At 42.2% G+C, this 15,691-nt stretch overlaps 1 protein-coding gene across 4 annotated transcripts in view; it reads right to left on the bottom strand.

Annotated features, from left to right (window-relative positions):
• Window positions 1-864: 864 nt before the first annotated feature.
• The window catches only part of LOC122801821 (beta-1,3-galactosyltransferase 5-like), a 264,092-nt gene continuing 249,265 nt past the window's right edge, over window positions 865-15,691 (bottom strand). For all 4 annotated transcript variants that reach the window (XM_044071446.1, XM_044071448.1, XM_044071447.1 and 1 more), the window contains one exon: window positions 865-2,077. In XM_044071446.1, the coding sequence (XP_043927381.1) occupies window positions 1,100-2,077 (978 nt within the window). In that variant the 3' untranslated portion in view covers window positions 865-1,099. The remainder of the gene's footprint in view (window positions 2,078-15,691) is intronic.

Below are 15,691 nucleotides of genomic sequence, written 5' to 3'. Positions count from 1 at the left end.
TATTAAGGTAACACATTACTGAGAAAATGATGATGTGACGGCATCTCAGAAAATGTTAAGATGTTTGTATAGTGCACTGAAATATATGCCAGTACTTATAAGGCAATGATAAAGCAAAGAGAAATTAGTTTATGTAACAGGAGGAAGGAAATAACCTCAAACAGAATACCTCATGGCAAAGATTCCAGATCAAAACTCTGCATTTTTGAAGAATAACTTATAAACAGAATGTGGGTAATGTAGGAAAAGACTAAAATAGAGAAAGATTGAAACTTATTAATTAAATAATGCATACTGTACACAAGAAGGCTTTTAATGAGACAAAGAACAATAGTATAGTTTTACCTAAGAGTATTAATGATAAACTGAAATATAAGTATCTAGTTTAAAAGATATAACATGGGACTATTGATCAATGGCTAATGAAATGAAAGTTTTTATTTTTTCTAACATATTTTTCAGTTAAGTGAAAGTATTTAAATGCTGTGCAAACTTCTCTGAAGTATTAGAGGCAAGGTTCCAGGAGACTTGTGTACAAAACACAAATACATAGGCTGGTACTTCATATCAGGGTGAGATATATATGAAGTTATAGTATGAATAATAAATTATCAAGTTCTGACAGATCTGACAGATCATCTGTTTGAAAAGTACAAGTAAGCATCTTGCTTGTTATAGTATTATAGGTTCCTTCAAATTTTGGGCTAGTGATACAGTTAACTTTTATGTGCAACCTGCTCTCACTTAAAGTGACACTGCAGGTCTCAGTACTGCATAATAAAATAAGGTCTAGTGGCAGATATCCACAGATGAACACAAATGTATAATGGCAATAAGGTAGACTTCCATTAAAGTATTCCTACATATAGTGTACAGTAATTTAATTTTTTATGATGATTACACTGCCTCTACACAAATTAATTTGAAAACATACAAAATGGATCCTTATTTATGCATAAAGTATGTCTCAAGTAATTTTCTGACCATCAACATATATTTTTGGAAGTATTGGAAAATGCAATTTAATAATTATGTGTGTTAGAATTTTTATTAATTGTTGTTCTTCCTATGCATTAAACATAAACTGATTACATTTTATTCAGCTTAAACCATCATCAGACTTGCACTCTGCATCCATAGATTCTTCCAGTGCTCTCCAATACAGAAGTATCTCAGATGGTTTGAACCGATGAGTGGTAACAATATTACGAAAAGAGCATACAGAAAATTGAATTCTATGTGAAAAGAATACATTTTTTGTAGTGAGAGGCTCTGGAGTTATATTCAGCTTGGAAAGACATAGTCCAACATATACATCCTCTAGGTTTACTACAGGAACATGTCGTGATGCATTATAAATCTTTTGAGCTAAATCTGCCGAGAAAACATAACCTGTTCCAGAACAAAATGGTGGGTATGTCTTTTCAGGATACTCAGCCTCACTGACATACCACTTACTTGATGTGTCCCTCAGAGGTCTTTCATTTAACTTTATAAACCCAGTAAAAAAATTTGTTTTCTTGTCCTTTTTCAGCAGAAGGTCCACAAGGTAAAACACATTGATAAACATATCAGAGTCAGTTTTCATAACAAAGCTGGATGAAGAGCAAAATAGACTGACCCACTCAATACCCATTAGTGTTTTGAGAGTCAGGTTATGGTATGTGTCAAGAAAATTCTTTTGGATAATGTCTCCATGTTGTGCATTTTCATTGGCTAATGTATCCTGATGAACATGGCTCTCTGTGGTCCCAATGAGAAAATATGTCACAACTGTTTTGTTTTGAATTAGTCTGATTTTACCCCAAGTTTTTCGTACAGCTGCCCGTGCTTTCAGCTGATCATGTGTTGTGGATACAAGAATCACCAAATATGGAGGATCAACCATGCAGTCAGTTTCTGGAGTCAGTAGAAAATCTGTTTTCTGAAAACGTTTGGTAACTTGATGACTATAAAGCACTAAGGGCCTGTAAGATGGAACTTGCCAAGTGTACCATAGTATTACTATGCACAGAAAAAGTAGCACCAACAATATGAGGAAATTAAGGGTCTTTCTTTGAAGTATGAATTGAAGCATCTGAAAAATAAGAAAACATATATTTATCATTAGTTTTACAATTAATACTTAACACACTGAAATCTATGATTAATATTATATAAATTTATTTTGATTGCAAATGTATTGTTCTGAGTCACACAGCATAAATTTGAACACTTATAAACAAGCTCTGATGTAAACAAATTAAACAAAGATGAGTAATATTTAAATGTTTTCACAGATGTGGCATTTTTGAAGTATAATGGAGTCCTTACTGGGAATTCAATAAACTCTGTGTAAGCTTTTCCAGAGCCTACACAGACTTTACGTGTTTGCTTGGTGAGCAGTGGTGGTAAATTCATATTCATGCCACACACCACATTTAAAGTAACACAGATAGCAGCAAACATACAGAAATGTTTACCTATGGGCAAACTAGGTGTGTGGGATTGAATTGAATGTACAATGATTACCAGGGTTAATAATATATCAATATATATGGCCCAAACACATTACAGGACAGTGTATACAGTGAAGAGTATTGTGGAATCTCATTTCAGGCATCCTGTACAAAAGTAATGTAAATGCTCTGTAACAGTACATGGACTGTCATTTAAAACACAATCAGGGGAAGTATGTGTATTGAATAGGGACACACAGATGAATTGTAGGAATGAACACAAGGAAAGTGGACAGGTGAAATATCTTCATGCACAGTTGTAGCAGGAACACTAATCACATAACAACATGATATAGCACAGACTGCACAGTGTAAATGTATATTATATGACTGTCACACAAGGTGATACCAATGGAGAAGATGCCTGCAATATCAGCATCCTGACATGTACAATGGAGAGGACATCAGGGATGTTATCTACAATAGGGGTTAGCTGCATATTGTGATGCTATGCAAAATGAGTTGCCTGAATATGACTATAATCTCAGCAGAAGTCTCCACCAAGTGGGACACAGTTACAGGCTCATGGACAACAGTAAATTGAAGCACTCTACACTGACTAGAGACCGCCAGATTTAATGCATACACTACAGCACAAGTCTGACTTGGAGAGTGTAAGACAACACTTTATAAGTGATCACATCAGCAGTGTCTGGTGAAAGGAAGATGGTAGTAGCAGCATCCGACATACAGATGTAAAATGCTCCCTCTAATGTCAAGCAAGTGCAAACACACACACACACACACACACACACACACACACACACACACACACACACACACACACACACACACACACACACACCAGCTGACTGCAGTGAGAACAAAACCCCTGACAATCTAAGTACATGGACTAGAGAAATCAGTACTTTATGCAGGTGTCACGGCACAAGTCTGACTTTTACAATGCTGCAGGACAGCTTATAGTGGATGACATCAGCTGTTGATGTTGGAGAGAAAATGTTGGGATGCCTGCATGAAATGGATGTGTAGACATGTGCAGCTGTCAAAAAACTGATGCTCCATGGGTTTGGAATGGTGACTGCAAGATACTCAATTATCCTCTTCTTTCTAGACACACACCCACATATACTAGTTGTTTGCAGTGAGATTAGAACCTCTCCCTATCTAATACATAGACTAGAGAACTCAGTATGTCACGCAAGTGCCAAGGCACAAGTCTGACTTTCACAAAGCTGCATGACAATGTATAGTGGATGACATCAGCAGGGGATGCTGGTGAGAAGATGTTGGGAGGCCTGTATAAAATGGATGTGCAGGCATGCGCAACTATCATAATATTGGTACTCCATGAGTTTGGAGTGTCAACTGCAAGATATTCAATTATGCTCTTCTGACTAGACATACACACACACACACACACACACACACACACACACACACACACACACACACACACACACACCAGTTGACTTAAGTGAGATTAGAACCCCTACCTATTCAGTGCTTTAAAAAAAGTGTTATGGCACAAGTCTGACTTTTACAAGGCTGCATGAGAACTTATAGTGGATGACGTCAACCTCCCTGTGCTGTAAAGCATTTTGTGATTTGTTAGAGATGGATGATATGAAAATGTTTTGACAACACATAAGCAAGAGATATGGCTTGGGGTGAGAGAAGAAAACAGATAAAATTAGTACCATTATATGTGACATCCAATGCATTATCACAATAATACAACTATTTTATCTGGAAGTTCACATTTAAGTATACTTTCTAACAACTATAAACTATAAATACAGATTGTTGAAAGTAATATTTGCAATGTGCAGATATTACACGTATATTTTGTAAAATTATACAGATTAAAGTCAACAGCAGGCCATTTGTGCCACTTGTGTAGAATTTAATTCATGTGCTATTTTTCAAGGATTACACTGTTTTATCCTTGCTTCTTGTGGTATAACATCTGACTACAGTCTTACACTTGACTCCTACATTTGGTTTGTGCTATAGACTAAAGCATGCATACTTGCTTTTACAGTTGCATACTTTGCTACAACTGTATAGAAACAGAAAAAAAACTTTTTTTTTCATTTAAAAGCTGCAATAATACTTCTCTTGTGGTGCACGCCTACCCCTTGTTTTCCTCAGTCTCTCTAGACACTCAGCATGGGCCTCCCTATTTGCAATGAGTTCTGCACTAGCTGTGTAAGGAAAAGAGGAGAACAGAAGAGCATTGTGCATACCAGTTTTGCCTACATTTACATTTCTATTATAAATTATCATTATTAGTATGCTTATACAACTGTGCAACTGTGGGATGTTGCTTGTTCTGAACTCATCCATCCACTGATAGTGTATATCTCTCTTGCACTTTTTAGGTCATTAAAGAGGTGCCAACCCTGTTCTCCAGTGCATGGGTGGAATGCCAGTTGCACTGGATACAGCATTGGTCAGACTATTCCAAGTCTCAGACTTGTACTGAGAGCTGCTATAGTCCCCCTGCAAAAGCCTTTTTCTGTGGCACTTTACATGGAGTCCAATAAAGATTTTGGACTCCTGAACATCCCAGCTCTGTGCCCAAAATTGGGCACCTTCCCTTCTAACACCAGACATGTCTAACCAGAAAACACAGCAATAGCTAATTAAGATTTCCTGCCAATGCATCTTATCATGTTTACTGGTAGTGCACAAACCTGAGCAATGATGATAGCCCTCATACATATAAATCATATCAGCTCTACTATTTATAATTATGTATAAAGTGTTATAAGTCATATTTACTATAATGTGAAATGTAACAGTAAAAATGTCTGGAATTTCCTGTATTAGAACCCAGTAACCTGTCTATGGCAGCCGTATACTTACAACTGTTGTCACAGGAATATTTAACTAACACTTGGATAGTTTCCTGTTCATTACTATAAATTGAACTGTAACAACGATAGAAGTATGTTGAACTTCCTGTATTAGAACCCAGGACCATCTGTATTACAGCCCTACACTTATACCTGCTGCCATAGGAATAGTTAAATAACAGTTGGATATTTCCCCTATTCATTATTAACTTCTGTGTGTTAAGTGATGTGCAACACCACTTAGCATGTTTGCACAGTACCCAACACACTTGATACAGTGTATCCATTTTGAAATAGTCTACTGTCTGCTTCCACTCTGAAGGTGTTCCATGCCTGCAAGTGTTGGGGAAGCTTTCTAATCACCGTGCAATGTCGCTAAGTGTTGCATGATGGAAAGCAAAGAATGCAACAATGTATCCTTTTTGACATTTAGAATGTCTATGTCTTTCTGCAGGTGTTCTATCTACTTCCTATGTGAGCCACTAGTCCAGGTTTGCATGATGATAAGCTTTGTGCAAACGAGATAAACAAAGCTAAACTTGTTTTAGCCTTGTGATCAGTCTTTTTAGGTGTCATGCTTAAAAGACAAAGGTGGGACTTGAAAGTACAGTTGTGTACACTTACCATAAATGTAGATGTTTGAGTGTATTCACTGTTGCAGTCATCACACTTGGGTTATCCTGCCAGGGGTAGCTCTCAGTCGGCTTGAATACCAAAGGCTTAGTATTTCTGCGTCAGTTGCTATCTCACCAGGACTGACGTCAGGTCGTCAATGATATAAAATCAGGTAGCCAACACCATTACATCAGTTTCTCTTGCCCCAACTGTCAGGAGCCCCCAAATAGGGAGCTAGATTATGGTTGAAGAACACCACCAGAAGAAAGTAAATACCAAAAATTGCCAGTAGGGAGAGAGGAAGAGAGAGAGAGAAGGGGGCTGAAAGGTGTGAAACCAGGACTGCAACAGTGAATGCACTCAAACATCTACATTTATGGTAAGTGCACACAACTGTACTATGTTCTTTGTGTTTCACTGTTGCAGTCATCACACCTGGGTTGATTCCCAAAGCTGAAGAAAAGGGTGGCGACAGTCAAGAAGACTGGGGGTTGGCTAGGATGCCCTGCAAGACTGCAGTCGCAAAGCCTGCCCTGGATTTGGAGAAGATAGGCAGGTGGTAATGCTTGGTGAAGGTATGAACAGAAGTCCATGTTTCAGCCTCCAGGATGTCCCTGGTGGGGGCACCTCTGAGAAAAGCTGCAGAGGTGGAGGTTGCCCTGGTGGAATGCATCCTGACTCCCTTGGGGGCGGTTTCCTGTTTGTAGCAGAAATAGATGCAGTGTGCTATCCATTTGGAGATTGTTTGTTTGGATAGGGCTTTGCCCTCTGCCTCTGCTGTGAAGAGGACTAGCAATTGGTCAGTTTTTCTAAAAGATTTAGTCCTATCCAGACAGAATCTGAGCTGTCTGTGCACATCAAGAGTGCAGAATCCTTCCCCCTTGTTTTTTGGGTTAGAGAAAAAGGTGGGTAAATGAATGGATTGGATTGGTTGAAAGCCACACTGGACACCACTTTTGGCATGAAGGATGGGTTAGTCCTGATGGAGACTCTGTCAGCATTGAAAATGATGAATGGCTCTACAACCATGAGTTCTTGTAGTTCTGAAACTCTTCTAGCTGAAGTGATGGCTAGAAGCAAGGCTGCTTTCCAAGAGAGGAATTTTAACTCTGCAGGTTCAAAGGGAGGTAGGGTGAGGTTTTCCAACACAGAGTTAAGGTCCCAAGGGTAGGAGCTGTTCTGGGAGGTCTTAAGTTGTTAGCCCCTCTTTGGAACTGTGATGAGGGGGTGTAAGAAGAGAGGTGGCTCTGTGCTGTAATGAGCAGAGATGGCAGAGGCATGAATTTTAATAGAAGAGAAGGATAGACCCCTGTGTAGTAGGTCTGCTAGGTAATCCAGGATGAGAGGTAGGGAGGGTTGTGCTGTTTCAGCTCCCTTAGCCTGGATCCAGGTGCAAAACCTTTTCCACTTGTCAGCATGGGATTTTCTAGTGCTGGGGCATCTGGCCTGACATATAACATCTAGGACTTGTTTGCTTAGGCAGGCAGCTTGCGGAGAGGTCAAGAAATAAGCCAGGCTGCCAGGTTGAGGGTCTGCAATTGGGGATGCATGAATTCCCCATTCTTCTGGGTCAGGAGTGTTGGGATCTGAGGTAGATGCCATGGTGGCAGGGGTGAAAGGCTGCACAGCAGTGGGTACCAGTGCTGGCATGGCCAGTCTGGGGCAATCAGGACTACCCATGGCTTTTCCTCCCTTATTTTGAGCAGTAGTCTTGAAATGAGTGGGAGAGGGGGAAATGCATAGACCAAGAGGTTTACCCATCAGAAGGACAGAGCATCCACTTTCCAGGCCTTGCTGTGAGGTTCCCTGGTGAAGAATTTGCTGAGCTGATGATTGGAATGGGAGGCAAAGAGGTCCACCTTTGGGGTGCCCCATTTCTGGGTTACAATGGTGAAGGTCCTGTGGTCTAGCTGCCACTGGTGTGGGTCTAGCAGGTTTCTGCTTAAGTTGTCTGCCAGACAGTTTAGGAAGCCTGGCAGGAATTGTGCTAGCAGGTGTATTTGCATGGCTGAGGCCGTGTGCCAAAGGTCATGGTGAGCCTGCTGAGAGGATAAGAGCTTGTCCCTCCCTGCTTGTTGATATACCACATCACTGTGGTGTTGTCTGTTTTGATCAGTAGACGCCCCAGGAGAGTAGGGGTCTGAAAGCTGTCAGAGCATGCTGAACAGCTAGCATCTCTTTTTGATTGATGTGCAGATGCATTTGATTTAGGCTCCAATGGCCCTGAATGCACCTGCCATTCAGGTGTGCATCCTAGGCATAGTCTGATGCGTCTGTGGTGAGGGTCTGGGCGGCATGGGGTTGTGAGAAGGGAAGTCCCTTGTTGTGGTTGCATGCTGCTGCCCACCAAAGAAAATCTTTCCTTAGACAAGGTATCATTGGTATGAAAGTTTCCAGGTCTTAAGAGTGTTGACATGAAAGACATTTTAGGTACCATGGTAGTTTCCTCATATGCAGTCTGGCGTATGGGATGTGTAGAATGCAGGACGCCATGACCACTAGAGCTTGCAGGATTTTCCTTGCAGATAACTGGGTTCTGGTGGCTAGTTGAGAGAAGTAGCCTGTGAGGTAGGATTGCTTTTCTGGAGTAAGGAATGCCATCTGGGATGCTGTGTCCAGGCTTGCTCCCAGGAATACATTTGTTTGTATGGGGACTAGTTTTGATTTCTTTTCATTGATTGTATACCCCAGGGAGGTCCTTTGCAAAGGTCAGGTGCTGTAGCAGCATTTCCTGACTGTCTGCCTGAATCAGGCAATTGTCTAAGTAGGGGTAAATTTGAATATTTTTTGTCTGCAAAAAAGCAATGGCTGGAACCGGGCATTTTGTGAAAACTCTGGGAGCAGTGGATAAGCCAAAGGGAAGCTCAGAGAACTAAAAGTGCATAGATTCTGCCCTTAAACGTAGATATTTCCTGCAAGATTCCCTGACTGGGATGTGTAGGTAGGCCTCTTTTAGGTCTTGGGTGGCTAACCAAGCATCCTTGGAAAGCACAGAAAGAAGCTGCTGGAGGGTGAGCATTTTGAATTTTAGTATCACCAGAAAGGTGTTTAGAATGGATAGATCAAGGATTAGGTGCCATGTGCCCTCTTCTGGGTACCAGGAAGAGTCTGGAATAGAAACCTTGGCCTAGCTGGTCTGCAGGAACATGCTGTGTTGCAGTCATGGTGAGCAGGGAAAGGACTTGCTTTTTGGCCTCTGCCCACTGGTTTGGAGGAAGATCTGGGAACCCTTTTGAGGTTGGCAGAGTGTGGAAATAAAATTTGTATCCATGGGACACTATGTTGAGGACCCATTGGTCATTGGTAATAGAGGCCCAGTTGTTTGCATGAAATGAGAGTTTTCCTCCTAGGAGCACAAGCAGGTGGGCAGAGGTAAACGGTGGAAGAGTAAAGTCATTGTCAGTTCTTACCTTAAGGGGGTGGTTTAGCACTCGCTGTTTTTGAAGAGGAGGAACTCCATTTCTTAGATCTCTGCATTCCCTGGGACTGCTGTCTGTGGGTGTCTGCTTCTCCTGGGTCTGGGCTGAGCTGGCCTGGAGGGGGCCAGAAAGGATCAGTGCTTGGAGGGACAATGCCTAGTGAATCTCGGAGGCTGGACCTGTAAAAAGTCTTTAACTGACTGAATAGATTTAGCTTTTTCTTCCATCTTTTTTTTTAAGACCTCTTCTACCCTGGTGCCAAACAAATTGTCTTTGTTCAACAGTGCATCCAATAATTTTGATTTGACATGGTCTGGCAAGGTCTGTTCCTTAAGCCAAGCATGTTTCTAAGGACAGAACCAGTGACTGCTGCCTTGTAAGATGCTTCTAGGGCATCAAAGCCACATTGCAAGGTGTGCTTAGTAACTTGGCTTGCAGAATGTATAAGCTTTTTATTTTCTGCACAATAAGGAGTTCCATGGTATGCTGCACATATTTCAGCATGTGGAACTGACAATTTAGTGCCCTAATAGCAAGAGTTGCAGAGGTGTATACTTTTTTACCCCATCTGTCTAAAGCTTAGGAATCCCTGTCTGAGAGGGTGGGATTCTTACCTGAGGTTGTTTTAATTCCTTTAGGTCCTTGAGAGATGACCTATAGATCAGCAGTATGATTTTTGAAAAGGAATTTGAGAGAGTCAGGGACTCTGTAGTACCCGTCAGGTTTCCTGGGAACAGGAGGAAAGGTGTCAGGAGTCAAACTGGATTCCATAAAAACATCATTCACAACATCCAGAACAGGAGGAATGGCTAAAGGTCTGTGCTGTGGTAAGTCTAAGAATTCTCTGAGTCTCTTTTTTGACTGAGGACAGTCCTGACATTCCCATTGGAAATGCTCCCTTAAAGTATGTAGGGTTACACCAAATGAAAAATCCTCAGATGGAGAGGCAGAAGGAATGAATTCCTCTGCATCAGAGTCCTCATAAGCAGAGAGGAGTTGCATGTCTTCATATTCAGAAACATCAGAATCATCGGATTCCTGTTCACATAAAACTACTGGGGACAAGTCTCTTTTTCTTTTGGAAGGGGTAGCCTGACTTTCCCTAATAAGCATAATAAGGTCTTCCGCCATTTTAAGCATTTGAGGTTGAGGCATGGAAGCAGGTGTCTGAGCTTGGGTCATCAGTTTTTTGGGCGGAATTCATACCCTGTGCCTTAGAAACTTGGTAGTTTTAGAAAGATCTGAAGATGCGAAAGAAGTTGGTTTGTGTTGAGTATTGGTAGTGTGAAGAACTTCTTACTGAAGCCATATCGGAATTCTAGGACTGAAAGCAAAAATATCTGGCTACAATAATGGCCCAATGATGTATAGTTCTGGCATTGAACAAAGCACAAAAGCGACAGCGAGGGATGTCGTGGCCTGGGCCTAAACAGGTGACGCAGTAAGAATGGAAGTCTTGTGTGATATTTGCTTTCCACAGGTGAGACCATTGCTAACTTTTTCTGACATCGGTTAGAGCAAGAAAAAAGGATCCCCAACAGGGTACTTAGCTTTAGAAGACTTCAACTTCAGTTCGGAAATGAAAACTCAGGTAGTGGCCGACCGGCACTCATGCAAACTGCTTCTGCTTCGGGCTCCTCAGCAAGAAAGACTGATGTACTGGCATCGGCTGCCTGATTTTATACCACTGATGACCTGATGTCAGTCCTAGAGCGACAGCAACTGATGCAGAAATACTAAGCTTCTGGTATTTGGGCCGACTGAGGGCTACCCCTAGCAGGATAACCCAAGTGTGATGACTGCAACATTGAAACACGAAGAAAGTACAGTTGTGTACACTTACCATAAATGTAGATGTTTGAGTGTCTTCACTGTTGCAGTCATCACTGTAGGGTTCTTCCTGCAGGCAGGCAGTCCTCGGTCGGCCAGAATCCCAAAGTCTGGGTCCGGCGTCAGCTGTTCAGTCATGCTCCCTGACGTCAGAGCGCCAGGAGTACAAAGCTGCCAGATGACGCCATGTTCTCCAGTTTTTCTTGCCGCAGATGTCAGGTGCCCAAAAGTGAAGGCTAATAGTAAAACAAAAATGTAACATACAACAAACCCCATACTCTGTAGCAAATACACCTCAGAAGAAGGGTGAAGTAGGAAACCACAGTAATGAAAGTGTAAGAGGGGACAGGAGGGTGGGTAACCCAGACTGCAACAGTGAAGACACTCGAACATCTACATTTATGGTAAGTATACACAACTGTACTATGTTCATCGGGTTTCACTGTTGCAGTCATCACTGTAGGGTTGAATCCCAAAGCTGAGATAAAGGATGGTGGTTATAGAGTAGAAGGGGTGGCTAGAAGGCCCTGCAAGACTGCAGAAGCAAAGCCTGCCCTAGACTTAGAGTAAAGAGGGAGATTACAGTGCTTAGAGAAAGTATGCACTGAACTCCAAGTTGCAGCTTCCAAAATATATTTGGTAGGTACTCCCCTGAGAAAGGCAGCTGAAGTAGCAGCAGCTCTGGTAGAGTGACTTCTATTTTTTCCTGGGATTTGCTTTCCATGATGAGAGTAACAAAATCTGATTCCATGAGCAATCCATTTAGAAATGGTCTGTTTTGAAATAGCTTTGCCTTGAGAATTTGTTGCATAAGAAACAAACAGTTGCTTTGTTTTCCTGATATCCTTGGTTCTGTCCAGGTAAAAATGTAGTTGCCTGTGTACATCCAAAGAATGTAAGATCCTCTCCCCCTTATTTTGTGGATTAGGGAAAAAAGTTGGCAGGTGAATAGTTTGATTTAAAGCGACTTTGGAGACTACTTTAGGCATGAAAGTAGGATTAGTCCTTAAAGACACCCTATCTTGGTGAAAAATAATATAAGGTTCCACAGCCATGAGAGCTTGTAACTCGGAGACTCTCCTGGCTGAAGTCAAAGCCAGTAGGATAGCTGTCTTCCATGATAAATACTTAATGTCTGATGTGGCAGCAGGCTCAAAAGGAGGCAGAGTGAGTTTTTCCAGAACATAGCTGAGGTCCAGAAGTGGATGCGAAAAGACTGGAGGGTCTGTATTGTAATGTACAGAGATAGCTGAGGCATGTATTTTTATGGAGGAGAAGGATAAACCCTTATGTAGCATGTCTGTCAGGTAATGTAAAATCAATGGGATATTAGGAATGAGAGGATCCGAATCCTGAGCATGCATCCAGGTGCAAAATCTCTTCCATTTACCTTCATAAGATTTTCTAGTGCTAGGCCGTCTGGCTTCTAAGATGACATCCACGACCTGTTTGGGAAGGGTAGGAATAGTCATAGACCCTGAATTCGCCAAGCTGCCAGGCTGAGAGTTTTGATAAGAGTGCAGAACCTGGCCCTGGTGTTGGGACAAAAGATTTGGTATCTGAGGTAAAATCCAAGGAGGCTCCTGGGATAGATTCATCAGTGTTTAGTACCAAATTTGATGAGGCCAATTTGGGGCCAGTAAAATCATCTTGGGTTTGTCTTGTTTGATCTTTAATAACACCCATGGAAGAAGAGGTAGTGGAGGAAAGGCATACCCAGAGAGGTTTCTCCAACTGAAAGAGAGAGCATCAACTTTCCATGCTAGTTTGTGAAATGTCCTTGTGCAAAAAATCTGTAACTGGTGGTTGAGGGGGGATGCAAATAGATCTATGTCCAGGCAGCCCCAGGCTTCTGTAATCATCTTGAATATTTGGGTGTCTAGCATCCACTCGTGTGGGTCTGACAGGTTCCTGCTCAGTCTGTCTGCCAGAATATTTTGTTTCCCTGGCAGGAACTGAGCTTGTAAATCCACTTTGCAAGCTAGAGCTGTGTTCCATAGAGTCATGGCTAGTCTGCAAAGGGGGTAGGAGTGTGAACCCCCTTGCTTGTTTATGTACCACATAACTGTGGTGTTGTCTGTCTGTATCAGTAGTTGTCCTGGCTGTAGAAGGTCCCTGAAAGCCAAGAGGGCATTCTGTACTGCTAGCATCTCTTTTAAATTGATATGTAGGTGCTTCTGATCCTCTGTCCAAATAACCTTGCAGGCCTTTCCCCTGCAAGTGTGCTCCCCATGCGTAATCCAAGGCGTCCATGGTTAACACTTGGCTGGCTGGAGGAAGACTAAAGGCTTTCCCTTTGTTGTGAAGACATGCCATGGTCCACCAATGGATTTCCTTTTGTAGGCAAGGCAAGACAGCAATCTGTGTGTCTAGACTGTGGTAATGCTGGGACCATACACTTTTTAGGTACCATTGTATTTTTCTCATATGTAGTCTTGCATTTGGTATGAGAAGGATGCAGGAGGCCATGTAACCCAGAGCCTGCGGGAATTTCCTTGCAGTTAGCTGAGACATTAATGCCAAGGTTTTGAAAGTTGAAGCCAGCTGTAGTTGCTTTTCAGATGTCAGGAAAGCCATCTGGATTGTTGTGTTTAGAAGAGCACCCAGAAAAGTTATCTGTTGTGTGGGTGTCAAATTTGACTTGTTTATGTTCAAAGTGAATCCCAGGTACTTGAGTAGATTTTTTAACAAATTCCAGGTGCTGGAGTAAGACATCCTTGTTGTCTGCCTGAATAAGGCAGTCGTCCAGATAAGGGTAAATTTGAATTCCCTGGAGTCTGCAATAAGCTACTACTGGTGCCAGGCACTTGGTGAAGACCCTGGGCACAGTAGACAAGCCAAAGGGCAGCACAGAGAATTGGTAATGTTTCGAACCGGCCTTGAACCTGAGGTATTTTCTGCACTCCTGTCTGATAGGGATGTGTAGGTAAGCCTCCTTTAAATCCAATGTCACCATCCATGCATTTTTGCTCAACATTGGCAGGAGCTGCTGCAGAGTAAGCATCTTGAACTTTGGTATCTCCAGGAAAGTATTTAAAACTGACAGAATCAGGATAGGTCTCCATGAATTTTGTTTAATGGGAACTAGAAAGAGCCTTGAGTAAAAGCCTTGCCCAGTCTCTGATTGGAGAACCAGTTCTATGGCCCTCATAGCCATGAGGGAACCCACCTGGATTAATGCCTCTGCCCACTGGTGTTTTGGTAGGTCTGGCCAGCCGTTTGGTCTTGGCAAGGTATGAAAGTGGAATTTGTAACCCTTTGAAACTACATCCAGAACCCACTTGTCTTGGGTTATGTAAGTCCAATTTTGTTGAAAAAGAGTGTTTCCCCCCTAGAGGGGCTTCCAGGAGAGAAGTTCCTGGAGCCATGCAGGGGGAGTCATTGAGCCTGTTTTCTATAAGATTGAGGTCTGTCCTCTCCACCCCTGGGGGTGGAAAGACTCCACTGTCTAGGTCTGTAAGAGGTCTGTGCTTGGGCCCTCCCTCTGGAGCACCTATATCTACCCCTCTGCGGCCTGTCCAAGCTGGGAAAGGACCAATTTTTAGTTGGCCAATTTCTGCTAAATCTAGGGGGCTGAACTTGTAAGAAATCCTTAACCGTTTGCATGGATTTTGCCTTATCCTCCATTTTCTTTATCACCTCTTCAGCATTAGACCCAAACAAAACATTATGTTGAACAGGAGCATCCAATAACTTTACTTTCACTTGATCAGGCAAGTTTTGTTCCTTTAACCAAGCATGCCTTCTAATGACTGTGCCAGTGGCAGCTGCCCTGCATGAAGCCTCCAAGGCATCAAAACCACAATGTAAACCATGCTTCCCCACTTGCTCAGTAGCATGCATCAAATCGTGTAATTCCTTATTATCTGCACATGCAGAAATGGTACTTAACTTTTGTTTCATAACAGACAGCAGGAATTGCTGATATTTTAGCATATGAAATTGGCAATTTAAAGCCCTGATAGATAAAGTAGCAGAAGTGTACACTTTTTTGCCCCATCTCTCCAAAGCTCTGGAATCCTTATCTGTCGGAATAGGGTTCTTAGCAGAGTCGGCCTTAACACCCTTAGGACCTTGAGAAATGGTTTCTGGATCAGCAGCAAGATTTTTGTAAAGGAACTGGTGGGAGTCAGGGACCCTGTAATATGTCAGGCTTAGCAGGGGCTGGAGGAAAAGAGTCAGGAGTTAAATTAGCCTCAGAAAAGGCATCATCCACAATATCCAAAATAGGAGGAATAGCCAGGGATCTATGTTGGGGAAGAAGAAGGAAATCCCTAAGCCTTCTCTTAGATTCAGAGTACTCCTGTCCTTCCCAGTGAAAATGTTCCCTCATGTCATGTAAAGTTTCCCCAAAAGAAAAATCCTCAGGGGGAGAAGCTGATGGAATGGATTCCTCAGCATCAGAATCCTCATAAGGAGGGAAAGTATATTCCTGTTCAGAGGAAGACACTGAAGAAATAGATGCCTGATCAGAGGATTCAAGATCCAATTCTTGCCTTGGCCTTTT

The sequence above is a fragment of the Protopterus annectens genome, chromosome 5.part0 (assembly GCF_019279795.1).
Source record: "Protopterus annectens isolate FY-2018-M chromosome 5.part0, PAN1.0, whole genome shotgun sequence".
NCBI lineage: Eukaryota > Metazoa > Chordata > Ceratodontiformes > Protopteridae > Protopterus > Protopterus annectens.
Note: the sequence above shows the minus strand (reverse complement) of the source record. Positions and strands in the feature narration are given on the sequence as shown.